The sequence below is a fragment of the Protobothrops mucrosquamatus genome, unplaced genomic scaffold (genome assembly GCF_001527695.2).
Source record: "Protobothrops mucrosquamatus isolate PMUCROS unplaced genomic scaffold, P.Mucros_1.0 scaffold1819, whole genome shotgun sequence".
Taxonomy (NCBI): domain Eukaryota; kingdom Metazoa; phylum Chordata; class Lepidosauria; order Squamata; family Viperidae; genus Protobothrops; species Protobothrops mucrosquamatus.
Window position 1 is genome coordinate 339317 of NW_015387953.1, and position 12997 is coordinate 352313.

At 44.5% G+C, this 12997-nt stretch overlaps 1 protein-coding gene across 1 annotated transcript in view; it reads right to left on the reverse strand.

The window, feature by feature from the left end:
• Window positions 1-626: 626 nt before the first annotated feature.
• The window catches only part of LOC107294068 (CUGBP Elav-like family member 6), a 70598-nt gene continuing 58227 nt past the window's right edge, over window positions 627-12997 (reverse strand). Inside the window, exons 5-11 of the mRNA XM_029285531.1 lie at window positions 9021-9164; window positions 7683-7827; window positions 6147-6296; window positions 4728-4790; window positions 2402-2482; window positions 1716-1859; window positions 627-754 (exon numbers count right to left, since the gene is read on the reverse strand). Of these exons, the coding sequence (XP_029141364.1) occupies window positions 627-754; window positions 1716-1859; window positions 2402-2482; window positions 4728-4790; window positions 6147-6296; window positions 7683-7827; window positions 9021-9164 (855 nt within the window). The remainder of the gene's footprint in view (window positions 755-1715; window positions 1860-2401; window positions 2483-4727; window positions 4791-6146; window positions 6297-7682; window positions 7828-9020; window positions 9165-12997) is intronic.

The following is a 12997-nucleotide window of genomic DNA, read 5'->3' on the forward strand; positions in this document are numbered from 1 at the left end:
ACTTCGATCTTTCTACAGGCACTTGCACCAGATCCTCTCTTCCTCTCTTTTACAAACACACACTCACAAATTCCCGCTTAGAAAGGATTCCTCTTTCTATGTAACTCACCAAAGAGCAAATTAAGTGAACTTCGTTTATAAAGTACCCTGTGAGATATTTCCCGCCATGATATAGTTTGGCTCAAACCGCCAAACTCCTTGAGTTCCTCCACCTTAAACTGGACCACCCGTTTCATGGTTCTCCACTCTGCTAGTTTCTCTTTGGGGCAAAGTCTCCAATCAGGCCTTCACTTCCCCAAAGGATAGTGGGAACAGAGGCCCCCGTAGCAAATTGCAATGATGCCCCAAATGACTTGCCCTTGGTGACCTCAGCTTGCCACTCTTACGTGCATGTATCCAATGCACCTTGACCCAGGTACGTAAGTCAAGTCATTGCATCAGGATGGCCTGGCTTTCATTATTGCCAGTCGCTATGGACACCCATAATTAAGAAGATGGTCATTCTGCCTCCTTGTTATCTGGGAAGGAAAGGCAGATTTCTGCCATCGTCTTCCTGAGCTTGGTTACCTGGCGGAAGCATCGCCTGCCAATGCCTTACCTGTTTTCCGAGCCGGGGTGAACAGGGATCAGTAGGGTCGATTTGCATCTTTTGGCCTCTTTAATTGGACCTTTAGCCTTTTCATGCCGATCTGGAAGCCGTTCATGGCTTGAATGGCTGCCTGGGCACTAGTTGGATTGTCAAAACTGACGAAACCTGGGAAGAGAGCCGCCAACCAAAGAAGTGAGTGATGGGGTGATGGGGTTGGTGAAGGGTTAGAAGAGACAATTGAAAGAAGGTACATTCCTTGGCTTTTTATTCCATAAATTGAACGACATAGGAGAAGGAATGGCAGAACTTGGAGGTGGAGTTAAAAGGGGGATCAGCCTTGAATCTCTACATAGTGACAAGTGGACTAAGTCTAACCGACCTTGAATTCCACGGACCTTTATCTAACTCCAAGGAGGTGGATATTAATCTTCTCAATTGGTTAGCACCTGGTTGGATAAAAGGTCCACCAGAGTTCAACTATGTGCTCAGAAGAGGATACTCTCAGCACTGGTACTGGAAATTTGGTATTGTTTAAAGAAATCAATAAAGAAAATAAAAATTCTAGCAAAATACTAGCCTGGAAGTTGTGTAGTGTAGCAGTCCTAGGAATCAGCCTCATGCCCCAGATGCCTTCTAGGGAATTCCAAAATTAATTACTTTCACACATCTTTGCTGGCTGAAATTTTTAATGGCTGAAATCTCAGAAGTTGGCCAAATCTCATGAGATATTGGTCTTTTCACATGGAACCTTACAAGATTTCAGGATGAAAATGCCAGAGATTGGATGAAATTATGGTGCCGAGATTACCAGTCTATTTATTTAGGAAATTAATTCAGAGAGTAACTTATGTCTGATCTCAGTTCTAGACTCAAGTCTGGATGCCTTGAGCTTAGGTCAAAGTCTCAGTCTGTTCGTCTGCTTCTTTCCCCAATTTCTAACTTGGCCTGTAAATTCTACTGGACTATTTCTTGGGTCTTGTGACTATTCAACTTTAATCCGCATTTTGACCACTGCATGTCCTTTGCTGACATTTCTCCTTTTGGCCTCACTTGTCTCAAAGCATTCCTAGTTGAACGCAAAACCAACTGATTAAGGGAACGTTGAAGTAAGTCTGTTGGAACTTACCAAAGCATTTACTTTGGTTGGTGGCACGATCAACAAAGACTTTGGCAGAGATGACGCTGCCAAAAGGAAGGAACATCTGCATGAGTTCTGCATCGCCAAACTCTTGGGGCAGGTGATAAATGAAGAGGTTACAGCCTTCAGGACCTAGGATGGGAACGTAGGGTACACCAAACAGAAGTTGCGTAAGAGCAAAAGAGACCAAGTATAGACAACTGTCAACTACTGAGTACTGAACAACTTTTTTGTACGCCGTTGCATTTGAATCCTTGATGCGTTGTGTTTTGTCAATGAGCTTAAAAAGTAATTAATCCCCACCATTGATTTGTTAAATAAATCTTCCCCACTCAGATGCCTTCCAAATGTATTGGTTTTCAATTCACCAAATCCTTAGCTAAAGTGGCCAACAGTCATATGGCATCATCTACAATGTTTTCAACACTGCATGCTCTCCTGAGAGGCAGACTAACTTCTATAACATTTAGATTCTTTTTTTACTCTTCCCTTGTATGCTTACTATTGTTTTACTGAGACTTTTAGACAGATCTCTTTCACGTTTGTACAAAGCCACCTTGATCTTGCCCCCCTCCCCCCCAAAAAGGAAGTTGCTCAGAAGAAGACCTTATGGGCCTTGTGGAATGGGGTTCCCCCTCTCCTCCCCAAGACCCAGCCTTTGCATTCTTACTCACCTTCTCTCTGTTGCTGGGGGATGATGGGAGTTTGCTGTGGGAAGGCTTGGCTGATTGGTGCATAGGCGGCTGGATATGCTGCTAGAACACAAAAACAGAAGGATCAGGCCCAAGCAAGCATAACACTCTGCTTTCACGGGAGAAAGGGTCACACCAAACCCATGGCTATGGTCCCCCAAGTGAGTGTAGTCATGTTCTATCACATACCTGACCCTACTCAATTCTGAAAATGCATGCATACATGCATGCATGCATCTCTCTCTCTCTCTCTCTCTCTCTCTCTCTCTCTCTCTCACACACACACACACACACACACACACACACACACACACACACTGCCTACCCACCCACCCCACACATAGCCCTGTGCAACATCAAATACAAATAACTCTAAGCCAGAAGATTCCACTGTCTAGCTTGGTTGATCTGGAGAGAACTTGCACTACGGTGAATTCTATATAAACTGACCCTATTGGGTAAGATTAGTAAAACCCAAACTATTGCCCTCCTGGTGCTTTGGAGTACGAGTCACACTTCCACTGGTCCTGCTGGCTGGGGATGATGGGTGTCAAAGTCCAACCTCCTCCGAGAAAGAAGATGGTGGAAAACCACAAGGAAGCCTTGTCTTCTAGGGGCTGAGAAGTAGAGAGCCTCCCTCTGATCTCCAGCCCTTCCTCTTCTTCTCAGTCCACCATCCCACAACAGCCCATCCAGCTGAGCAGGGAAAAATGCAGAGAACAATTAGCTGGATCACTAAGGCGGTTCCAGGGACTTGCCAAACTGTACAGCCACTGGGTCATTCCAGGGAGGAACAGAGAAAGGCGCCTCATTTACTTGAAGAATCATTCAAACGAACAATTTTTATTAATATGGAGAAGATGGATTGTTTATATTCAAAAGAAGCATAGAGTGGTGGAATATAATCTAGGTTTTTAGTAAATTTGTTTTTCTTTTTTTTTCTTTTTAATATATTTTACCTATCCATGTAGAATAATACATTTTGTGGAGTTAGAGATATTAATATTTGTTTACTTATATCTGAATATTATCCTGGGATTAGGTTTGGGAAGTCCGGGGGGGTGGGGGGTGGGGGGTTTCTCATATAGCATTGTGTAATATTTGTGATGTTTTTTTATGATGAAAATAATAAAAATTTTATACTTGAAAAAAAAAAAGAGAAAGGCGCCTCTTAAGAAACAGCCACAGACTGGAAACACGCAATGTCCTTTCACAACACATGGAAGACTCTTGGATATCTCGTCTAATTAAGAAAGTAAATCCAGTCCCTCTTTAGAATAGAATAGAATAGAATAGAATAGAATAGAATAGAATAGAATAGAATAGAATATAGAGTAGAGTAGAGTAGAGTAGAGTAGAGTAGAGTAGAGTAGAGTAGAGTAGAGTAGAGTAGAGTAGAGTAGAATAGAATAGAGTAGAATAGAATAGAATAGAATAGAATAGAATAGAATAGAATAGAGCTGGAAGGGACCTTTGGAGGTCTTCTAGTCCAGCCCCTTGCTCAAGCAGGAGAACCTACACCATCTCAGACAGGTGATTGTCCAGTCTCCTCTTAAAAATCTCCAGTGATGGAGCGCCCATGATTTCTGGAGGCAAAGCTGTTCCACTGGTTGATTGTCCTCACGGTCAGGAAGTTTCTCCTTAATTCCAGATTGCTTCTCTCTTTGGTCAGTTTCCAACCATTGTTTCTCGTCCTTCCCTCTGGTGATTTGGTGAACAACTTGGCCCCCTCTGCCTTGTGGCAGCCCCTCAGATACTGGAACGCTGCTAGCATGTTGCTTCACCAAAAACTTCATTCCTAGCACTGATGATGTTTGGGTAATGAAACATCTGCAAGATGGCAACCAAGCTCAAGGAGCACCAAGCTACAAATATCCCCCTTTATTGAATCAGAATCAGGGTAGAGCTGGAAGGGACCTTGAAGGTCTCCTAGTCCAGTCCCCTGCTCAAGCTCATTTCAGACAGGTGGCTGTCCAGTCTCTTCTTAAAAACCTCGAGTGATAATTTCTTGGAAGCCCAACCCTGAAGTTCCTTTGTGGCACGAGATCCATCATCACTTCCCGCTTTAATCCCTACCTGTGGGAGAGCTTTCTTATTCAGGTGCAGTTGATAAGCCAAGGTACTAGCCACACACTCATCCCTAACCTCATCCTGCTCTGCCAAACAAGCGAGGCCGGTTGCCTCTCTCACACACACCCCTCCCACTTTGCATCACAAAAGTTGCCAAGGGACAGAAACCAGGAAAGGACAAGACCCAGGGAGGAGGGGGAGGAGGGGGGGGGAAAGAGGGCCAAAGCAATGTTGACACCTGCATAGTGCTGCATGCCTGCGTAGGCTTGTTGCAGAGGGTCTGCCACGGTGGGACTTTGAGCTGGGAAGAGAAAAGAAGGAAGAAGGTCGAGAATAAGCAGAGTTCACTGGAGAACAGCTGTCAGAGCAACGTGACCAGGGGTCAAAGTTATACCAGGAGGGGACCTGATCCTCCTCTTTGACTTGCAAACCCTGGTAGAGCAACCTGTGGCCATCCCAGATGTGGTGGCGTGCCAGTTCCCATCCTCCTTTCCCCTCTGGGTTTCCCAGTTCACGCAAGTGGGAGATGGCTCTTAGCAACATCTGGAGGAACAGTGGAGATCATTACCAAGAAGATCAGGATTGATCTTGCCTGCATAACTGGAACAACCCCAGTGTCCTGTTGGGGAGGTTTACAATCCACAGTACCAGCAGTTCAACCAATGCATTCAGCCAAAATTTAATTCAGGGAGGCACCAGTACCGCCATCTTAAACCTTACCTTTGCAAGCTCTGAACTGCATTTTGGGGATGCTGGAAACTTGGAGTGAGCTGTTAGTAGTTTGCAGGAACTGGAATTTGAGGCTGTACCTAATACTTGGTTTCAGATTCCACTCCCTGCAAACTGTGAATTGCCACCCTTTATGGATGGTACAAAATGACCAGCTTATAAGCTTCCCTCTCTAGCTGTGTTTCTCAAACTGGGTCCCTTTAAGACCTGTGGATTTCAATTCCCAGAATTCTGCTGGCTGGGGGATTCTGGGAGTTGAAGTCCACAGATCTTAAAGTGGCCAGCTTTGAGAAACACCGCTCCGTAGTTATTTCTTTTGTGCAAGAATGACTTCCTCGTTCTTACTTTAACTCTCTGTGCTCATGACGTTATCCGTGTCTTCTTCCCAGGCCACCTTTACAGAGCCTTATTCGTTATCGCAAGCCTCCCAGCAACCACGAACCCCCCCCCCCCGGCTAATGCATCACGTCACTCTCCCATGGGCAGTTGCTAAAAGTCCTCCCCTTACAACTGCAATTGGGATCAGAACTTCCATCACTAAGTGAGGTGCTTGTTAAGTAAGCCGTGCCAATTTTATTATCTTTTTCTTTTTTTTCCATGGTCCTTAAGCAAATCTTCATGGACATGAAGTGACGCACAGGGTGGTTAAAGGGATCCAGCTTCCCCTATTGAACTGGCTTGTTGGAAAGGGTCTGGAAAGGTCACAAACAGCAAACCACAAGCCACGTTTTCTATCCTAAAGGAGGACAAGTGATAGTCCCTGTAATGAAAATATCACAAGGCAGGGTGGGGGCTCAGTGGCCGTATGGGGCTGAGATCCGGGGTGGGAATGAAAAGAGTCGCAGGGGTATTTCTCCTCTGCTTTAGCACAGATGGCTACGCTCAGCACCGTCTCCACTGAAGACCCTTCCTGTGTCCCAATTCTTACCTGGGTACGGATGGATCCCATTGGTGTAAATGGTTTCCGATGCTGGCTGTCCGTTAGTCTGTGGTGGGAGAGGGCTAAACCCATTGACCCCAATGGGTGTAGCTATGCTGGGGACTGGAGCTGCGCTGATCCCTGGAGGTGTGCTTGTACCTGAAGAGAGAAGGCAGGCAGCGAAATTAAGACTGAGCCAGAAAGGGGAAGGAAGCATGAAGATGGCTAATATGGTTTGCTTCCCGCTGGATCTGGGGAAATCTTGTGGAATGAATAACCAAATTGGAAGATCTTCTAGTCCAAACCCCTGATCAAGCAGGAAACCATTTCAGATAAATTGTTGTCCAATCTCTTCTTAAAAACCATAATTTCTGGAGGCAAAGTTGTTCCACCGATTAATTGTTCTCACTACGGGAAATTCCTCCTTAGTTCTAGGTTGCTTCTCTCTTTAGTTAGTTTCCATCTGCTGCTTCTTGTCCTGACTTCAGCTGCTTTGGAGAATATCTTGACTCCATCTTCTCTGGGGGAGCCCCTCAAATACTGGAACATTGCTATTATATCACCCCTCGTCCTTCTCTTCATTAAACTAGACATACCCAGTTCCTGCAACCGTTCTTTGTATGGCGGAAGTTTGTTGGCTTCATTACTTTTGGAGACCACTCAACTTCAAAGTGACTCTAGGTGGCTTATAGTTTAAAACCATGTTTCTCAGCCTTGGCAACTCCTAGAAGTGTGGGCTTCAACTTCCAGCTTTGCTGGCTGGCAACTTCTAGGAGCTGAAATCCATACGTCTTAGAATCGCCGAGCTTGAGAAACAGGGGCATAAAACAAAGCAAAACAAAAGCAATCCAGAAAGAATATAAAACATCTGGATAACAGTGTCCTAATTAACAGAACCCCAATAGGGCCCCAAAAGGCCTGGAGATGTTTTTAAGGACCAGCTTTAGGTTGAGGGTCACATGGATTTTGGAAGATGGGGGAGCCATGGCTGTGCAGTGGTTAGAATACAGCATTGCAGGCTAACTCTGCCCACAGTCTGGAGTTCAATCCTGACTGGCTCAAGATTAATTCAGCCTTCCATCCTTCTGAGATCAGTCAAATGAGGACCCAGATTGTTGTCCTCAAGATGCTGACATTGTAAACCACTCAGAGAGGGTTGTAAAGCACTGTGGAGCAGCATATTACTACTGCTAGTGCTATTGCTATCAATCCAGAGGTCAAATCCTACAGCAGGACTTGCTGTCTATGAAACCAGCACACATGTGCTAGGGTACTGAAATTGGTTAGGGGCAATGTCTTTACATCAACACTGAGTTCTTCCTTTTCTAGGAACAATGCCAGGGCTATTTCTTTGTTTAAAATAAAACAAAGAGAGCTTCGTCAGAGGCTGAATGGTCCGAGAAATCCACCTTGAGCAGCCATCTTCCCTAATGGGAAGATGCTGAGGCAGGGAACTACCGTGGAGGAAGCTCTGAGGCTTATTGGACTTCCATCTGGCTTTTCCTCCTGGCTACCCCAAGAAGACCATGTAAGGAACGTCCGTACCTGATGAGGGTGTCATGGAAGCCGCCACCAAGCCGCTCACGTTGAAGGCAGCCATCTGCTGCATCTGTGCTGCTGCGATGGCTGCCATGGGGTTGAGGCAACTTCCTTGTGCAGCAGCCATGAGCGCTGCCTGCTGCTGCATTATCTTAAGGAAAGAAGACACACAGGGGGAGAGAAGGAGGGAAGGAGAACAGCCAGGGAAAGAAAGTGGAGGACAGGAGAAGAGGAAGAGGGGAAGAAGGACAACGTTAGTATGGACTTCACTGATGAAGATTGGTCTTCTTTTTCTAGTCAGGAACAACTTCTAAGGAAATGGAGGCTGGCCTGTTGGCCTTCTTGAGGAAGTTCTAGTCCTATGAAGACTAACTTCATAGGGACATCAAAATGATGCTTTCAGATGGCCAACAGCCTTGACATAGTCTCTTTCTTCAATGTCTATAGAGATTCTCAATCATCCAGGTCATGGTTGTCCCAAAAGGCTAGGTTGACCCTTAGTTTTTTGCCCTGAAGATGTGTCACTTCTTATCCAACAAACTTTTTTCAGTTCTGAAGCAACTGAAGAAGCTTCTTGGATGAGAAGTGAGTTGTCTTCAAGGAAAAATCTAAGGAAGTCTAGTCGCCTTTTGAAAAGCACCTATGAGATGACTTCTTTCATCAACCCTCACAATGAGCCATGTAAGAAAGTCCATCCTAACCAGCGATTGGTGCTAAGGGCAGGCTGGAGAACCAGACTTGCTCCAGATATTCCAGAACGTCTGGCACCTCTGTTTTCTAGCCATGCTGTCTAGGACTGATGGGAATTGGAATGGAGAACAAATGAAGGTTACCTAATCTTCCCATCTTGTGGTCTAGTTCCTTCTAAAACCATCACAGCTAAGGTGAGATTTGAACCAACTTTTCTGGCCTTTTTATGATTCAAAGCATAGATGCTTGTTCTATCTCCAGCAGAAGACCATCGGTGTTTGTCTCCTTCCAGTTAGCAAAGCAGCAGCTTGCATTGGCCAGTGGAGGGCAGTGCTCGTCACTGTCCTTCCCAGCAAGGATGTGTGGCATCTCTGATGATAAAAAAAAGGTCTCCTTCCAGCTGAGCTGGTGGGTTTGGGGGAAATCTCCCATACAACAACTCTCCAGATCTGTCCTGCTTAACTTTTCGAGACTTAGCCCAAATCATCTAGCTCCAACAGTCCCTCTCGTCAGGTCAAGGAGAAAGAATGGAGAACCAGAAAGCCTTGGCTCATTCCTCACCCAACTAGCATCTTCTGGCTTGTCCAAATGTTCCTGCTTCACTTTTAGGAGAAATAATGGTGCCCTACAGTCAGGGTGGCCAGCATCTCCTACCGCTTGTGTGTATGCTCCATAGGCTCCAAACTGGATCGTCATGGGATTAAAGATGCCCAGCTGTCCTGCCATCTGATGCATCCGCCGCAGAGTTCGTTCCTTGTCTGTGTCGGCAAACTTCACAACTAAGCTGGAGGATGCACCCTAGCAGAGGGAGAAGAGAAGCAGAGGCAGAAACAGAGAGAGTGGGGCAGATTGTACCCATCATTGGCGCGTCGGTTCGAGCTGAGGAGTCCTGCAAATGAATCTTATGGGAAAAGGCAGTTGCAACGCAGAGGAACAAGGTTGAAGATTAGGGGGGCCCGCTAAGTGTCTACGGAGATTTGCAGTCATCCAGGTCATGGTTGTCGCAAAGATGCTTTTCCAGAAGGCAACTGGACTTTCTTGTTTTTCTTTGAAGATGTTTCGCTTCTCATCCAGGAAGCTTCTTCAGCTCTGACTGGATGGTGGGGAATAATGGAAGGATTTATATTCCTTGCAGACAGCTGGTCATTTGCATTCTTTCAAAGAGCCGTTGAGGCCACTTGGAGGTTTATCTGTGTCTTCAAGGTCCCCTGAGTAGTGCAAATGGGTGTGCTGAAAGCAGTTCCAAGAAGGCTCCACACCCATTTGCACTACTCAGGGGACCTTGAAGACACAGATAAACCTCCAAGTGGCCTCAACGGCTCTCTGAAAGAATGCAAATGACCAGCTGTCTGCAAGAGATATAAATCCTTCCATTATTCCCCACCATCCAGTCAGAGCTGAAGAAGCTTCTTGGATGAGAAGCAAAACGTCTTCAAAGAAAAACAAAGGAAGTCCAGTTGCCTCCTGAAAAAGCACCTTTGGGACATTAGGGTGCCCCCTTTATTTGGGAACTTCCCTTCCTTTGGTATCTGCTAGAGGTAGTTCTTGACTTAAAACCACTCATTTAGCAACTATTCAAAATCACAACGGCACTGAAAAAAAGTGACTTATTACCGGTCCTTGCACTTAAAACCGTCACAGCATCCTTCACGGTCATGTGATCACAATTCGGCTTCTTGGCAACCAATATGTGTTTACAACAGTTGCAGCATCCCAGGGTCATTTGTGGCCTTCCTAGCCGACGTCCTATAAGCAACGGGGGAAGCCACCTCATGTGTCACTTAACAAATGCTGTGGTTTGCTTAACAACTGTGGGGGAAAGGGTTACAAAACCGGGCGCGACTCTCTTAAGAACCATTGCTTAGCAACGGAAATTCTGCAAATATGTGAAAGCATCTCGGACAAACACTGACAATGCAAAAAAAAAAAAATATTTAAGATACAAATATTAATGAAACCTGCAGCTTTTATTTTAGGTATGATGGACAAGTCAATTGAAAAACAATTTGGGGTGCTATTCCTTCCCAGGGTGACGGCTGTGAGGATTGTACTTGCCAAACACTGGAAAGAAAAAGAGAGGCTGACGGTTGAAGAAGGGATTTTGAAATTGGCTGAATTAGCAGAGATGGCGAAATAAGCTGCTTTGATTAGAGGTGAGGGACTAGACAGCTTTATAAGAGACTGGAAACCGTTTGTGGACTTTCTATGTGCTAAATATAATAAAAGATGGTTAACAGAGGGATTTGAAGATTAGTGTAATGTTTAGCTCAACGTCTTGACTGTTTTTTCTTCTTTTTTCTTTTCTATCTGTCTGTCTATCTGTCTGTCTGTCTATCTATCTATCTATCTATCTATCTATCTATCTATCTATCTATCTATCTATCTATCTATCTATCTATCTATCTATCTATCTATCTATCTATCTATCTCCTCCCTCTCTCTCTCTCTCTCCCTACCTACCTACCTACCTACCTACCTACCTACTTACCTATTTCTCTCTCTCTCTCTCTCTCTCTCTATCTATCTATCTATCTATCTCTATCTATCTATTTATCTATCATCAGTCTATCTATCATTAGTCTATCATCTCTGTCTGTCTGTCTGTCTGTCTGTCTGTCTGTCTGTCTGTCTGTCTGTCTGTCTGTCTGTCTATCTATCTATCTATCTATCTATCTATCTATCTATCTATCTTTGTGGACTTTCTATGTGCTAAATATAATAAAAGATGGTTAACAGAGGGATTTGAAGATTAGTGTAATGTTTAGCTCAACGTCTTGACTGTTTTTTCTTCTTTTTTCTTTTCTATCTGTCCGTCTACCTATCTACCTATCTACCTATCTATCTATCTATCTATCTATCTATCTATCTATCTATCTATCTATCTATCTATCTATCTATCTATCTACCTACCTACCTACCTACCTATTTCTCTCTCTATTTATTTAACTATCATCAGTCTATCATTAGTCTATCATCTCTGTCTGTCTGTCTGTCTGTCTGTCTGTCTATCTATCCTCTCTCTCTCTCTCTCTCTCTCTCTCTCTCTCTCTGTCCATCCATCTCTCTCTCTCTCTCCCTCTCTCCCTACTTACCTACCTATCTCTCTCTCTCTTTATCTATCTATCTATCTATCTATCTATCATCAGTCTATCTATCGTTAGTCTGTCTGTCTGTCTGTCTGTCTGTCTGTCTGTCTGTCTGTCTGTCTGTCTGTCTGTCTGTCTGTCTGTCTGTCTGTCTGTCTATCTATCTATCTATCTATCTATCTATCTGTAAAAGGGCAGGAGAATTTATTGCTTTTTTTCCTTCTCTTTCGGCACTCAGCCAGTGGATCCTACATGTAAAATGTTAAATTTAATTGACCACTTTTTCCTCCTCTTTTGTACACTATTTTTGTTGTTGTTGTTGTCGTTGTCATTAGGGTTGAACGTATGTTTTTGTTTTGTTTCCTTTTGTTGTTTGTTTTACTGTTCTGTATTTTGTTCTCTAGGATAAAACAATAAATTTTATTTTTTTAAAAAAAAAAAGACACCACCCAAGGGAAATTCTGATCCCCATGGTAGTTGTAAGTCGAGAACTACCGTACCCGTAGCAAATTTCATGCACGTTCTAAACTGCCTTTCCTGGTCCTGGTCCTACGATTCTACTTTGTCCTCCCTGAAAATGCTGCATTCATGGAGCACAACTGTTTAGGTAGACTGCTTCCTCGCACTCGCTTATAAAAACATGAAGCAAATACACCACGTCGGTCGCTACATCATACTAAGCTCTCGTGCAAGACTGGCTCTCTGGTAAACAAACCACACTGCGGCTTAGCGCAACACCCTAATGTGCAGGTCCAGAGTGGACCATGTTTTCCTGCCGCATCGCTTCACTTTGCGGCGCCCCTGTAAACATGCAGACCCACTTATTCCCGTAAGGAATGACTTAAGACAGGGATGCAAAATTGTGGGAGGGTCAAAGTCCTGGGGCTGGTGAACATCAGAATAATAGAATAACACAAGAGTTGGAAGGGACCTTGGAGATCTTCTAGTCCAGCCCCCTGCTCAAGCAGGAGACCCTGTACCAGTCCAGACAAGTGGCTGTCCAGTGTCTTCTTAAAGGCCTTCTGAAAGAAAACCTGGTTAATTGTTCTCACTGTTAGGAAATTCCTCCTTAGTTCCAGATTGCTTCTCTCCTTGATTAGTTTCCATCCGTTGCTTCTTCTTCTCCTGCCTTCAGGCACTTTGCAGGATAGGTTGACCCCTTCTTCTTTGTGGCAGCCCCTCAAATATTGGAACCCTGCTATTATATCACCTCTAATCCTTCTTTTCACTAGATTTTTTTCGCCCAACTTTTACTGAGACATGGGCTGCATCTAATCAAGAGAGACTTCTAGACCTACCATTACTCAGTTAACCCCCCCCCCCCAGCAGCAACTCTTATCTAGCCAACACTGGTTTCTATCTGCTCAGAAAGACCTAAACCGTCCCTGGTCAATCAACTTTACTGACCACAGGATTCTGAGATATTCTGTCTAGCCTGTTGTGTCCATGGAAACAATTGATGGGAGACTTCTGCTATCTCAACCAGAATTGACTCTCCATGGGTTCCAGCTAACTAGCCTCATTTAAGAAAACAACCCTTATCTT